This window comes from Haemaphysalis longicornis, unplaced genomic scaffold (genome assembly GCF_048455015.1).
Source record: "Haemaphysalis longicornis isolate Haplotype H1 unplaced genomic scaffold, Haemaphysalis longicornis Haplotype H1 scaffold_1, whole genome shotgun sequence".
Lineage (NCBI taxonomy): Eukaryota > Metazoa > Arthropoda > Arachnida > Ixodida > Ixodidae > Haemaphysalis > Haemaphysalis longicornis.
In genome coordinates this window covers 292,415,941-292,431,516 of record NW_027526203.1, presented here as the reverse complement: position 1 = coordinate 292,431,516, position 15,576 = coordinate 292,415,941, and the positions used below count along the sequence as shown (strand labels likewise).

The 15,576-nt window shown below is 47.4% G+C and overlaps 1 protein-coding gene across 9 annotated transcripts in view; it reads left to right on the top strand.

Moving 5' to 3' along the window:
* Nucleotides 1-15,576, top strand: part of Cac (calcium voltage-gated channel subunit cacophony) — a 906,370-nt gene that overhangs the window by 825,211 nt on the left and 65,583 nt on the right. For 8 of the 9 annotated variants that reach the window (XM_077679772.1, XM_077679785.1, XM_077679745.1 and 5 more), the window contains 12 exons: nucleotides 4,252-4,281; nucleotides 4,475-4,559; nucleotides 5,382-5,509; nucleotides 5,586-5,698; nucleotides 5,931-6,040; nucleotides 6,497-6,628; nucleotides 8,210-8,282; nucleotides 10,340-10,457; nucleotides 11,283-11,383; nucleotides 12,380-12,516; nucleotides 12,621-12,694; nucleotides 13,587-13,686. In XM_077679772.1, the coding sequence (XP_077535898.1) occupies nucleotides 4,252-4,281; nucleotides 4,475-4,559; nucleotides 5,382-5,509; nucleotides 5,586-5,698; nucleotides 5,931-6,040; nucleotides 6,497-6,628; nucleotides 8,210-8,282; nucleotides 10,340-10,457; nucleotides 11,283-11,383; nucleotides 12,380-12,516; nucleotides 12,621-12,694; nucleotides 13,587-13,686 (1,201 nt within the window). The remainder of the gene's footprint in view (nucleotides 1-4,251; nucleotides 4,282-4,474; nucleotides 4,560-5,381; nucleotides 5,510-5,585; nucleotides 5,699-5,930; nucleotides 6,041-6,496; nucleotides 6,629-8,209; nucleotides 8,283-10,339; nucleotides 10,458-11,282; nucleotides 11,384-12,379; nucleotides 12,517-12,620; nucleotides 12,695-13,586; nucleotides 13,687-15,576) is intronic. The other variant, XM_077679751.1, reaches the window with a different exon arrangement.

Below are 15,576 nucleotides of genomic sequence, written 5' to 3'. Positions count from 1 at the left end.
AACCGCAAATGTGCTGGCGTACAGGCATTTTGGCAACGCTATCGAGAAAACCACAATGTTAGCCTTACTATGCTCATTGAGTTCAGGCGCTGGCATCTCCTAGGTCAATGGCATCTGCGCTACCACTGACGCTGCTTCCTCCTTTCTGCACCCTAGAAAACAGCGCTAAAAAGACAGGGATGACAAACAGCCACACAGGGCCAGCGTTTTGGGATTAACTGTAGTTCATTAGAGAATACACACATTAAAAATCATGAAACAGGGGGGAAATTGAGTAAAACAAAAGTGCACGTGCGCATATTGGATTAAAGTCTGCAAGCTAAATTTAATTTAGAGAATTCTTTACAAACAGGATGAATTATGTTAAGAATTAGCTCATCATATTTTTTATCGTTTTCAGGCTAGAAGGAAGTGAAGGCAACGTCACACGTAGACAAACGCCCCCCACTAAAAGTACCTCAATTCTGCATAAAAGTTGAGGCTCAGTAGCTTATATTCCGCACCAGTTTCCAATTTCTTGCGGTGGTGACGCTAATACCGAATTGGCGGCCTGAACTGGTCCTGCGGACAAGCCAGATGAAATAGTCTATGCCAGTATCGAAGGCTTAAGACTTATTTTTATAGTCGTCCGGAATTGTTAGTTCTGTACCCAGTTACATGGGTGTGGTATCCACGCGTTTTGTAAAACTAATTGTAGCAGTTTTCTCAGAGAATCAAAAACACTCTCCGTAGTTAATAAGACGTCGTTGTCGTTTTATTCGAGATAATAAAATGCCATAGCTTCCGTTATTTCTACTCGTCTGGTCCAGGCTGCACATTATAAGAATCATTCATTTGTGAGTGTTTCTATTTATACCAATTTTACGTAGCAATTTAAACTGTTTAGTTTACGTTAGCTTACTCGTTTTTTTTCCTTCTAGGTAGTGTTATTGGATATGCGTGCCTTCACTAAAACCATAGACACGTGCTTTGTTTTATAACCACACGAAGCAGGATTATTAAAGCTTAAGCTGGCTTTATTTGGCGCACGTGCGTTTCCGAGAGGGGAAGTTTATGTTTATCGGTCATTCTTCTCTTCTTTGAAAGAAATCAACGTGCAGCTGAAAAGGCTAGTGGTTGTTTCGACTACGTGCTTTTTTTCTGCTATCACCATCACGAGTATCAAGCTATACGAAGGCGGTTTAATAATTTAAAGCCAATAATAAGATGCCCACTTCAAGCAAATATGATACAAATGGTACTCCAATTTTCCACGTCGTCTCCCTCTAATCGAAAATCTTGTCACAACGGCCAAAATGCTTCTGTATTCCTGTGGGAAATTTAAACCCTATCTGTGCTTTCCTCGCTTCAAACTACGAAAGCTCCACCGGTCAGGCGTCGCATTACAAAGCAGCAGTGACGATGTTTTGCTAGGGTTCGTTTCAATAGCGTCCGCTTCTAGTGGGCTAAGGCGAGCATCCAGGGTGGAACATTGGCCTCTGCACGTACGTCGAAGGCCCCACAACCGGAACATGCAACGTCACGACTTAAATGACTCCCTAAACGGACGCTCTCAAAAAGGGCGCGAGTCAGAATTCCGCCCCAACCCGACGCGGGGGGGCCCAGCGCTCCTCCGACTTTCTAGCGAGTCAGCGGACATATCACGATGCTGCACCCAGAGCCGCGCCAACAGCCCGCTAGCCAGCCGCCCGCCGCTATTTACGTTTTTGCTAGAGCTCAGCGCCGTAATGACGAACACTCGATAAACGCCTAGTGCCGCCACCGTGAAAAATAACCGGTGACCGAGATAGCTTGGTGCGGCGGCGGCGGCGGCGGCGGCGGAGCGGCCTGACGTCGCATACCCCAACTCCCTCCGATCCACCGCATTGCCACTCACCCGTATGTATTCCACTCCTTCACTCCTCCCTTGCCCCGCGGATGCAGGTGAAGTATGCGCGAACCAAGGTATGCGTTTGAGTTTCCCGCCAAACGTTTTGTATGGACACGCAGGCTTTAATTTTTAAGCCCAAGTTCGCTAAGAGCAGTTAATGATTTTAAAAATTATAATGGCTGTGTACTACTCCAGAAATACCTCGCTTCTTTCCGAACTTTCCATTATTCAAAGCACCTGCTGTGGTGAAAACACAGTGGCAACATGGGGGCCGTATTGAGGATGCTGCAATATTTAAGATACCAGTATCATGAGTGGTGACAGGGCTGGATCATGGCTTCCAAGGAATTCATGGCTGACCGCTTTGCAATGAAACTGTCCACCTGTAGACTTGCATCTCCATACTAGTTTGCCATTGTACCGTGAATGTGGCAAAAATTTACTCCTGTTGACCATCGAAACGAAATAACTGTGTATTGTACCTCGACGGCGCCAGGAGCTAAGTGCACAGCCATGTTCAAGATGACGATTTTCCGAACAGGCGCGTTGCGCCATGTACATGGGATTACCAATAGCTAAATTATGGAGACGAGCTTCTCCTACGAGCATAAGTTGGAAAGCCTGGCTCCTTAGCTTTAATGGATGGAAATAAAAAAAAGGCGTTACTTTTTATCATACTTGTGTTTTTTTTTTATTTCATTGTACGTTCTAGGTTAAAGTAAGGCTAAGGGCTCCTTCCCCTGTCTGTGATTTACTAGCTTTTCAAGAAAATTACTTGAACTACTCCGATTAAGGAAACTAAAGGCAGTCTTTATTCAGTGGTATGCTTTGGGCTCGGAACTTGAAGCAAATTTGTGGTCGCAGCTTCACAAAAACACACCGCGGTGCCGCTGCTTTTTTGCCCTTTTGTGCTCGCAACACAGCTCTGCAGCCTCTGCTTTCCGCAGTGCATGAAGACGCCGCACATCAGCCCCGCTTCTTGCTTCGCGGAATGCGTGTTGCTGAGCTGCAATATTTTCTGCATAACGTTTGTTCTTATACTGTTGTCCTACTATAATTCCAAGTTCGCCTTTAGCCCAGGAACCGTTGATTTAACAGATTTCAGGCGACGTTATTTTTCCCAGTACCTTCCGGACATTATAGCAAAAAATATAAATGCTGCCCAAAAAAGAAAGGGAAAAGAGAAACACACGAGTTGGGTTTTTCTTTTTTTTTTTGCGCTGACCTGACTGCATATCATGCCGCACGTTTCAGTTACCATGGACGAGGGCTCAAACTTTGGCTGTTCGCTTAACACTCATATAAAAATACGTTATTTCTCATGTTTGATTCTGTCCAGAGGTCTATTTAAGTGCTGTTAGACATCTATTATTCTAGATTTTAAGTGATGTTAGCCATCTATTATTATAGCCTATAAAATTTGTGCATTACAGCGCATAACCAAATACTTAATCCGACAGTTTACACAAAACTACATTTTCCGTGTACACTATCGCTTATTGCCGAACAAAAGCTCGAGATTTTAGACACGCCGGATATTTCCGTTATTTACGGCCTTCAGTAGTGATGTAGCTGGGTTTGATCACCACATGGGGACGGTACGGTCATACCAAACTCGCTACGTTCACTTTTACACCTTAGGCTGTGCGTCGTTTTGCTGTCATTTACCGTTTTCAGGGAAATTTGACAACACTAGCAGAACTTTTTGAGAAATGGCGCCAATTTGATCTGAAACATAAAGTTGCGCGTTGTTGCAATGAATTTCCTGACTGGTGTGAAAATTAAGAACCGCCCGTATGTCTAAGAAATCCAAAATAACAACACTGGAGCAGCAAAAAAAAAATATCTGCCTTTGTTTACGTGCAGTTCTATAGCTTCAGGTTCAGGTTTTATAGCGCCAGTACAGCTTGATTTATATTAACGCGAAATCCTGCATATAGCTATATCAACCTCATTTCCTCCGCATCGAAGCTCAATGGCGCAGTGTGAGTTGAGCACAAGGCTTATTATTTATTTTTCTGCCGCCGTTTCGGGCTGTGTGTGTATCAGGGGCGTTCAGAGCCCACCACACGGCACGCTGTGCTCCTCCTCCTGGCGCGTGGCGCTAAGTTGCGAGCGCTGCGGCGGCGGCCGCCGTGTGTGCGTGTGTGTGGTTGACAAGTTGTGAGCGGCCTGCTGCACTCTCTTGCCTTTTCCCGCCCCTGTCCCCCGGAGGAGACGGCTGTGCGCGCCAGGGAGGCGCCGAGCGGCCGCCCTGGGTTGGGGCCCCGGGAAGAGACTAACACATTTCCCTCTCTCTCTCGCATGTGCCCCCCTTCACACGCACTCCCACACATGTGTGCCGGGTGCGCCGGTTCGAACGGTGTGTGTCTCGCCCTCAGAGACCCCCGCCGGGAAGGTTAAATTAAAAGGTACAGGGCCCTGACTCCCCCCACCTAGACGCAGTGTCCTGCCCGCACCGTAGACCAGGTCCGTCGCGCAGCCCGCGTGGTGCCTGCGGTAGAGCGCGCTAGCCGGGGACCTCGTAGTCCGAGCATCGTGCCTCGCAACCCCGATGCACGCGGCAGCCGTCGGCGCCTCTGTCTGACGCGGCCTCTCTTGCAGGCTTCGCGAGGGCTTCCTACCTCAAAACGAAGATTAAGAACAAGGGAGCCTGTAAAGCTTTCTGGAAGGCCGAGAAGCAATTCAGGTGAGCTCCCTTCTTCTCAGCGCGATGACGTGCGCACATTGTTGCCCTACGGCCTTCGAGGCCTCGGTTCCGCGTGTCGGTGTTGCCCATTTGCAGTTGCCCATGTGCCACTGCAAATGGGCCTCGTGCGACCAAGAATTCACGACAGCTTGACATTTTCTCGCACGCATTTTCATTTTACAGCCAGCTAAGTGTATAAAGGCACCTTGCAACAATGCTAACGGCTCGCGAAGTTATCAGAATGTGCTGAATGTACTGCACGGATACGCGGATATTTGTCGTCCGTACGCAATTGTCGAACGCACTGTTGAGGCCAGCACGCGATGTTGGGACCCGCGTCGATGTAGTCTGGCTGGTGAGCCGCTTGCAGACGAGAGTTGTCTTCCATTCGAACGACGAAGAGCCAGAGGATAAAAACTTAATACGTTTAATGCGGGGCGAGGAGAAGAGCGGAACAACGTTACTGCACAGAGTGCACTCTTGAGTTATGAAGTCGTAAAGAATAAGAGTGCCTATGAAATGAAGACCCCTAACGCAGTCCACACAAATTATCGCGCATTCTGTACGAGAAGCTGCGTTTCCTGTGTAACCGGAATGCATTCGACATAATTCCCGGATACTTACTTTAACTGCATTTTGTCCCAGGCACACGCGGAAAGTTTCGGCATTAGCTTAGTCACTGCGTTACCGCAACTGTGGGAGTTGGCTCAAACCCGCACAGTGCTTCTGATATCGAATGCGTTCATTACCACCTTGATTGCCAAATGATGAGGGACTCACGCCATCTTGCTCGTCCGCTTTCTTTTTTTCACTCTCCTCCAGGTTCTTCATTCGTCAAGTCGTCAAGACGCAAACTTTCTATTGGGTTGTGATTGTACTTGTGTTCTTAAACACGGTGTGTGTTGCGGTGGAGCACCATGATCAAGATGAATATCTCACATACTTTTTATGTGAGTAACTCTCCGCATTCTTTTTTTCTGTTCCGAGTACTTGCTTACTGAGTGCTCTTCCCTGCCGCTTTTCCAGATTATGCAGAATTTGCATTTTTGGGGCTATTCATCTTTGAGATGTTAATCAAGGTGTACGCTCTTGGACCACGCATTTATTTTGAATCGTCTTTCAACAGATTTGACTGTGTAGTAAGTATTTGTGTTTACTGTCTCCGTAGATGGTGTCACAAAGCAGCGCGCAGACCGCATGCATGCACGCGTTGGGACACCTTAACTGTAGATATTCGTATATCGATCATATGTTAAAGGTAGTGTTACGTTCGTTCTCTCTGCAGAGGTGTTCCTCTGCTGTGCACTGTCCCCCACTGGTTGTCTTGTACAGTGCGCAGCAACGTATGGCCGCCCTTCTTTTTGCCTGCAGGTTATAGCAGGTAGCATCTTTGAAGTGGTCTGGTCCAGCCTCAAGGATGGCTCGTTCGGACTGTCTGTCCTCCGGGCCCTTCGCCTGCTGCGTATCTTCAAGTTTACCAAGTGAGTGGCGCTGCTTTGTAGTAACGAAGCGCTTTTTTCCAAAGGCGGGGGTGGTGCTGTCGGAAGCGCGCAACGAATTCTCCGCATTCGGTGGATACAATGGAACCTTCCGCCCGCGCAGTTGCTTTGTCTATTCAGTGCGCTTGTCTTTAGTCTTGTGTACATTCCTGGGACGACAGTTTAGTTATCTGCCTTCGTTTTGTTCTTTGTACAATGATAGGATCCTGATTTTGGCAAGCCGCTTAATTGGCTACAGAACTTGTTATCCTAGGCACCGGTGTTTGTGGAGTGAAATTTATAAATGAAATACCGAAAAGAAAACGAAGAGCCATTATGTGGGAGTACGTTGTTTTCCGGGAAAACGAAGCCGCGCTGCTGTGCGGCGAGCGTGGCTGCGAGCGCAACGTGTGAGCCACGTTTTTTTTTTTTTTTTTTTTTTTTTGTCTTGACGCGCAGGTACTGGTCCTCGCTACGGAACCTGGTGATATCTTTGCTGAACAGCATGCGCTCCATCATCAGCTTGTTGTTCCTGCTCTTCCTGTTCATCCTCATCTTCGCGCTCCTTGGCATGCAACTCTTCGGTGGCGTGTAAGTGTGCACCCCCAACATGCTTCGCTAGGCACCTCAGTAGAGGCGTTTGAGGAACAGTGACCACCTTTTTTGAGAGACACTAGCGCCGATTATGTAGTGGTGTTCTGCCTCAGGTGGGCTCAAGGTTTCCTCTGCGCTAAATACTTTTGACGTGTATTAACCGGGCCACCAGTGGTAGTCGTTGGGATACTTGTTTATCTCTGCATACCTCTTTTCTATAGACTGTCATGAACGCAGCATATGTGGCAACGCTAGGGTCCCCGTGAACTCTACGACCCTCTGACAGTTGTCATAGGGGACCCCTCGCCTTGCTATAACCTTGTGTCCCAGCGATCTGTTATGTCGGATTGATAGTGTAAACGCGCGTGCAACCAAATTCCAAGTTTTTAAAAAACCTGGGAAAGGCACGCACACGCTCCGCTCCCTATTACGTAACATTGTGCGGCTCTGCCACAATCCTTTTAGGTGTGTTCACTAGTTTTGTCTCTTCCACAACCGGAGGCTCACTGGAAAAGCGTTTAATTTTGGTTAAAACACTTTTTTGATCACATTGTTTCAAGACCACACTACGAACTTGGTTCATCAAATGGGCCCGCGCATTCGCGCGCTGCAACGCCATATTGGAAAGAATATGGTACACTATAAAGAATTCCCGTGGGTCTGTTTCACCACAATGCATCTGAACGACCAGTCAGTGCTACCAAGGGAGCGAAATTGGCCAGTGGAGAGGCCCGGCATACGATTTGACTCCAAAAATGTGGTCCAAGTTCCTACGCAGTAGAGTTTCCCACTGCGTGATGTCACAGCGCAGATGGCGTTTTTTTTTTTTTTTTATTATGAAGGGCCGGGGGATGATCATTCAAGGGCAGTGTGGAAAAGCAGGTGCATGTAAATCTATTGAGTATGCGAACGCTGTATTCATCGCTGCCGCCTTGCGCTCGTACTTGGTTGGCTGCACAATTTGTCACGCGGAACCTGCGGCGTCGCACAAGTGGTCACAAATGCCCATGCTGTAACGCTTACTGAATACAAGGCAACATAGCACTTCAAAACCACTACAAAATCTTGGCGAACCCCGGTGGGATTTTTTTTTTTTTGGCGTCATTCTCTTGCGTCGCTTTTTTTTCATCAACTTTTTTAGGCTGTTTTTGAACTCCCAGTGGACCGTACACCGTTACGACAAGCATTTATTCCTTAACCAAAAGCACGAATGCGGACCATATAGAGGCGAGGCCTTTCCAAACTTATAAGCACCAGTGGCACGGCCCATACATGTAAACAATGTTTAGCGCAAAAGAAACCTTAGGTGTATTTGATGTTAAACATTTCTTTAGTTCACATCTCCATGCACCGTGGTAATCAATCTGCTTAAACGTTCGGTTTTCGTGGTGCCAGGATAGCTGACATTGTTGTCACCCACAGTCAGTTGTCACGTGACGCCACGAAACCACTTTGAAATAGAGAGACACTTTAAACTGGCTTATTCTTTGAAATAGAAAATACGAATACAAATCAACCCTTGCTCGTATCAGTTTTTTTTTTTTTTTTTTTTTTTTTACATTGCCCGTCTCTTTGCAGATTTAACTTTCCCGATGGCACGCCGCCGGCGAATTTCAACACTTTTCCAATTGCCTTGCTCACCGTGTTTCAGGTAAGTTTCCAACGTCTTCACAGTGTGCTGGTACCTGCCGCTACCTTTTCGCCAGAAAAATGTTACAGATAGCGTGAAAATCATCTCGTCACTTTTCAACGGAGTTCCCTGTCACGCCGCCCCACGTTCAGTGCATCTGCTCGCGGGGGAAGTCTTGGGACCAATCTTGTTTCTGTGGAACTTCATACCACCTAAAGCTCGTTTGGACAGTCCGATCAGACGATAAATCGTTCGATAAAGACGTCCAGTTAACAGGACGGCTGAGGGCTCCATTCGAAACGGCAATCGATGATTTTCTCAGCTGCCGTGTACGTGCCGTATGGGGGCAATCATTTCCAGCCTCCTAACAACGCACTATGGCTAAGCAAGCCGCGGCGATTCGGTGTCATCGCGGGTATAGTACAATTTTCAAGTAGGTCACAATGTCTGCTACTGTTTAAAGAGTCCTGGGGCCATGTAATATTTCATTTGCGACACTTCACGCACCCAGACAGCCATGAGCACGGACTTGCACGCGAACCTTCTTTGGTCAGCGCGACGTGGTGTGCTGCCGCTTTTGCTCGGTCGCTTAGTCTCTGACAGGGCACAGTAAAAACAGCGCTTGTCGCTGGCTGCAATGTGCCTCAAAAAGAAATCTCATTTGGCTTCGCAGCACTGAACAACGTCTCGCAAGCGTCGCTCGTTCAGGTACTCCGGTAGCCAAGGTATGGACATATTGCGGTGCTGGGGAATGCCGTCTGATATTTTGTGACGACCCATGAGGGACAGGACAAGACATGAGGCCTTATTTAAAGATGGCTTTAGGCACGATGGTTTAAAGGTTAGGGTTACAACTGGTCAGCCTTGGCGGCCCCGTGGACAAAGTGCCACGACACGTCCAGCGTCTCTTTTTTTTTTAACACAAAAGTGTTTTATTCGGGGATTCCCGAAGATTTCACTTACGTCATATCCGTCACGGCAGTGACGCCAGTACAACGAAGCGAGCCGCCTGTAAAAGGCGCACCACTGCACACGGGGTGTTCTTGCGGGGAAGCAACCTTCAGTACTAAAGGGTACGTTATACTTAGGGTTGTTCGTTTTCAGGTTTTATATTTTAACACGGAAGTGTTTTATGCCGGGATACACCAAGATTTCACTGACGTCGTATCCGTCACAGAAATGACGCCAGTACACCTTTGGCGAAGCGACCCGCCAGCAGGACGTCGCTCGCCAAGCACACCCACAAGATAGCCGCCGATTCGCAAATCATGCTCAGCTGCAGATTCCGCTGCACATTTCACTTTCGTGATTTACCGATTCCTGTGACAGAGGAATCAACCACAGTTTTTTTTTTCGGCTGCACGGCCGAACCCGTTCCTAGAAGGAGCGCACCCAACTTGGCTTTTGTTAAAATCCTGCATGGAATGGAAGATTGCCGGAGTGAGATTGTTTGTTGCAGGAAAAGCACTGAAGCTGTCATTGTAGTGTTCCTCCAGATCTACTATCGTTGTCTTGTGATATCACTTCCTAAGCGCTTAGTGTTACAGTTGATCAAAAAATTAACTTGTCCGCTGTGTGGATTACAAAAAGCAAGTAGAGTTTCGTAGGGAAAAGAGCTGGGAAGGGGCAGTTACAAAGCCATCACAACTATTGTTAGTTTTAGCGCTTAATCAAGGTCATTGGAAGCGTTGGCGGTGTCGTCCGCACACCGGATGCCCTGCAGCGAAGCCAAGCAATGACTAATCATTTTTATCCTCTTTGGCAGCAATGATGCATTGGTTTTTGGTGTATAAGTCCCATACGACGTTAGGAATTGCGTCTGGAGTTGAAGCCACCACTCGTGGGGAGCGAGTGCGTCTGCCAAACTTGTCACTCTGTTTTAGAACTTTTTCTTGTGCTATTCTTACACTTTCGAGAACGACGTATTGGCCTCTCTATTCTGTTTCCGCATTAACGTTCGCTGACTTCTCGCCTCCTGCGCTCAAAATCGAGGCACCGAGCGTCTTTTCTGTAATTAGTGTATGTCGATCAGCACGTTTTTTTCTAAGCACATGCCTGTTATTTTTACTTTTTTGCAGATATTAACGGGGGAGGACTGGAACGAAGTCATGTATAATGGCATCCAGTCCCAAGATGGAATTCACGGCGGGATGGTCTACAGCCTTTACTTCATTATTCTCGTCCTTTTTGGCAACTGTATCCTTTTCTCCAGCGCTGTGTTTATTGTTGATCACTAGATAACGTGTATTATTACGCTGAGGCGCCGTCGTGCGGAAGTTCGCAAGGCAAATAAGGCCTTCTTACGTTCACTGTTAACAACAGGTGTGCCAGTAGCTGCCCACACGTTTTCAACGTGGTTTATGCCATCATTGCGGAAACGACTTTTTTGCAAAGAAGGATAAAAGGTGCAGAAAAACGTGATAATGCAGAATTCATGGTTGTTGTCTACAACCAGTCGGCTGCCGTTTGTTCAAACACAATGCCGTCGGTTACACCTTGAACTGCTCTCTGAGACCAACGTTTGATGAAGATCAGTCTCATATAATGTAGAGGCAAGCGTTACTGGTACCTGCTTTCTGAAGTATTTTGCGTGTCAATGTTGGACCTCAAATCAAAACTTAGATAGACATAAAAGTCTCGCAGTAAAATCGAACGTTTCTTATTTTCTTTTATTCCAATGCCTTCTTTCGCCGGTTAGCAACTTATTTGCCAATGCGGTCGCGAAGACAATGTATTAGGATTAAAATTTTTAGCTACCAACAACAAAACGAAGACTCGACGCTTCGCTCCGTGTTCCGTGCTTCATTGTGCTAACCGCAGAACAAACTCGTTTTACTATAGCTTTATACATATGGGTATATGTTGACAGGAAGGTAAGCAAGCATCACGTTAAAGTTCTTCATTACCTTCCAGAAGTGCGGCCGTACATTTTTTTGCTGTTAAGCACGTCCAAATACACGTAATGCAAAAGCAGTATAACGCGCTATGCTTTGGGGGCAACACCCTTGACGACGCCAACAGATACCCTGTTAAACGTATTCTTGGCCATCGCCGTGGACAACCTGGCAAACGCCCAGGAGCTTACTGCTGCCGAGGAGGAAGACGCGGAAGAGGAGAAAGAGGTGCGCCCTTAGTCCAGTCATTGCGAATCATCATCATCATCGTCTTCATCCATTGGATGTGCCCTGTCTGTGACAATATAGCTACTGCCGCCTGATTTCTAGATGCATATAACATCCCTCGCGCTGCCATTATCAGCCCCATTCTCATTGCCGTCACCATTCTTATCGTCGCAGTCAATAATTTTTGTTGGGAACATTCCGCATCGCCGTTCGCGTGAGAAGCAAGATTTACTTTGGAGGAAGCAAAGTTTACCGGCCTTGCAGTTGCCGCGTTCAATTCAGCTCCGGAAAGAGGAAGGCTGGTGAAATAGCAAATTGTAAAAATATTATAATGATGATAATACTTATTCTTCTGCTTTAATGCGTTGAAGGACGACAATAGCAAATCGCGCAAGCATGATGGGGAGACCGACAAGGTAGCGAGGGCGCACAGCCAGACAAAGGCGAATTCGTGAATTTGACAAAAACTGTTAGATCCTCAACATCCATGATGACTACGATGTCATGGCGCATCTACTTAGTGGCGAGAGAATGATAAGGCAGACGAAATTGCGGATCTAAACAAAAATGAAGCTCAACTTTTCCAGCTCGTGTTTGGGTACACGTGCCGCACAGCTTCTATACGGCAATAGCGAATGTACCATTACAATCACGCGTGTTTTTTTTTTTCCACTCCCCTGCGAGTTTATCGTCCACTGTCCAGCTGTGCAGCAGCGTTCTAGTGTTTTGACTCGTCCACACAGGCGAAGTATACGCCAAAGTGGTTAAGCAAGTTCACGGTGTGGACTAATTTCGTCACCGCAACTCCCGAAATATTTGCTATACATATGTCGTGATATGATGAGGGGAAGTTTATTTGGCTTGTTTGTTTTTGCCGGGTTGACTCATGGCTTAGCTACTGATTGTGGTTGGCTTTCGACGTCTGCCCCTCCGGGTTCGTCCCGATTCCGGGCGCCGTTGCATTGATGCCGCCTCTTCCAAACCGCGCCTATGCAGAGAGCGAAGGAGGAGCTGGAGAAAGAAATTGCTGATCTGCAAATGGCCACCACGGGTAGCCTGGACCCGCCTCAGGTGAACATCTGCCCGCCGTCACCCCAGAGCGGCGCGCCGGGAAAGGGGAAGACGTTCCGCTTGTGAGTGCCCGTTTGCTCCTTATCGTACGTCCGTGTTATTGCTCCTGTTTGCTGTCTTCAATTGAGCCTCTGTGTGTCCATTGTTTTTTTTTCTCTCACTGCAGCCAAGAAAATCAATTGGAGGCGGGATCTAAATTCAAGGGAACCAACGACAATAACAACATTGATGTTGATGAAGGTACGTATCCGCACATTTAAATTCACGTATATGCACCTATGATTTCTCGCGCACCTACTTCCGTAATTAATGCCTTCGTCACTGTGGGGTCGCAGCGTAGTTGTCGCATTCCAGTCACTCGGCAGTATTTTCAGGAGTACGGTCAGCTGAGCGGCACCACGAAAATGTGGATTTGAGCAGACACGGACACATTTTGGGGGCTCGTTCTATACAATCCGTACAGTGCAGTGGGTCAAATGTAGGAATGAAGTGTGGTTTTCTCGCTTGACTAAAATACCCGCTCCTCGCCCTTATTGGTGCGAAAGCATTACATGGCCTATGGTGAGCAAAAAATCCGCCGTTGGAGACGGCGTGGGCGTCTCTAAGAGCGAAACGACTTCTCGACCACGTGTGTACGAAGCGCTACATGGTGAAAGGTGGCCGCCCACGGCCGTACACTGCAGATGAAGTAAGGTAGCGGAAGAACGCAACCAAACGAGCGAACGGACAGGCAGCGAAATCCACCATCGTCCTCAACTCTTCCAGTACACGGCGGCAGGAACAAGCAGCAGGGCAATTCGCAGGAGAGAGAGCAAAGCCATTCGAATGCGTAAGGCGGAAGCGGATCGCGAAGCAAGCGGCAAGAGGATGAAGCCCTTCGAGAACGGGGGGCGGAAGCAAAGCGTCTCAGGCGTTCAAGTGAACTTCATGATTTCGCATTATGAAGCCTGAAGAAGTGCCTAGGTGTCCTCTGACTCTCTGTTTCCTATATGAATCGACGTCTTAAAATTTCTGAAGCGGAATTCGTGTCTGCATTTTTTTATATTGAGGCTACATATCGAACAGCGCATTTAACGCTTCCGTCTGCATAATTTCATGTGATCGCGTTTTAAAGAAGTTGTTTCTGTTCCAGATTATGCACCTCCTAGGGAGGACGAGGATGATGACGAAATAACTGGTCCAAAGCCAATGATGCCGTACTCTTGCATGTTCATCTGTTCTCCGACAAATCCGTACGTCGTTCTTTGATGCATGATGACTGCGTATTTTGGTAGCAATGAGACTTAATTTATTATTATACCATGATATAGTACGTCAGTTACTACATATCAGATGAGTCTGCCTAAGTGTTTAAGCACTCGAGACGACATTCTACTGAACGCAGGACCTCGTGCCGTCTTGCGGTTGCGGCCGCTATATTTCTGTTGGCAGTTAACTACAAAACATCCGTGTGCGCTTGATTTCGGTTAACTGTGAAGAAATCCAGTCAACTTAAGGCACTTAAAATCTTTTCAGCGTGGCTTGGTCCCATTTTCCCAGGTGTCGCTTTGAGACCTAAAACCACGCATGTGTGCACGCATTTGAAGTTAATTATGACGGTGGCGCGTATATCAAACGCTCACTTTTTACGAACTAAGATGCTGCCACGACCGTGGTTATATGCACTGGGGGATTGGCGCTGCTGGTGAAATACGCAGAATAAACGTGGAGTATATACGTCCGCAGGCCCCCATAACTATGCTCCACAAAATCACAGACGCCATAATGTACTACATTCGTCTCCCCAGATGTCGTTTGAGCCACGTAAGCATGGTGCTCCGCCCGTTTAGAGACAAGTTGCGGCCAAAGCAAGAGAAAGCTCTGACGCGGGTTCGATTTCCGGCCGCGGCGGCCGCTTTTCTGATGGAGGCGAAAAGCAAAAACGCCCGTGTGTACGAGATTTCGGCGCGCGTTAAAGATCCCCGGGGGGGTCAAAATTAATCCGGAGCCTTCCACTACGGCGCGCCTCATCGCCTGCGATCAATCAATCAATCAAGCAATCAATCAGAAAGCTCTGAGCGCCACCACGAAAATGTGGAAAATGTGGAAAATGTGCCGTATTTACGGGAAGCCCACTCGTTTCGAACATCCGTTATGACACCAAGTACCGTTTTGGACTTTTCAGTGCAAACTGTAGGGAGAAAACAGCAGAAGCGCACCAAAGTAATTCTAATAATTTTGTTATAGCCGCAAAAGTAAGGTATTTAAGGCCAACAGGCCTTCGTGATGACTTTCGTTCTGCGTCAGATTCGTCTTGCAGATTCCTCATCCTGCGAGTCCGCGAAGCACGTCACACGAGCACATATTATGGTGACATTCGCTGCGCTAGTGTCGTGAGCGTTCTGCGTCATCGTCTTTCCATTCACTCATGCAGATAACGCTGTTTGAACAATAAACTTCTGTTAAGGCCAACTCGGAGGGGGCGTGAAAATTTGTTCCGCTTACCAGAGGTTCGCCTTATCAGAAGTGCCCTTTGAAAAAGAATTGGAAACTTGCCCGGATGCATCCGAATATCTTACTTGAAAAGATTGAATGAAGTAGACGTACATCGGTAAAAGATAACAAAGAGAAGCATTTATTTCATTCAGCTTGATAGAAAACTAGGTCTTCAAGCACCCTTGCGTGGCTTCAACCAGTCCGTGATGGACAAACGCGTTGCTTCTGTGCAAACAGGAGTGCGTTCACGCGTGACGCTATCCCCCCTAATGAGGTTAAAAATCGTTCGTTGCCTTCGTTGGGCTCAAGAAAATATCACTAAAGAATTTAAGCAAGCATATGCTGCGTCAAACGTCATCGGTGCAGGCTCCTTGTCCTCCAAGTATTCTCCGAAGGTACCTCAAGGATCTCGCTCGCCACGGATGGACTCCGCAAAGGCAGCCATATTCGAGAAGAAACGTTTATTATGAATAATTTTTTTACGTTCCCGCCGCTAGCGTAGATGCCCCGGTCAAGTCCGCCGCATTCGCTGCGCAGAATCGCCAGCAATGGCGGTCACTGTGAAAGTTCTGAACAGGATAGTACGTGTGAAGGTGTTAGTTTTAATCGGGTCGTTTTTTTTTTCGTTTCGTTGAGTAGTTAGAAAA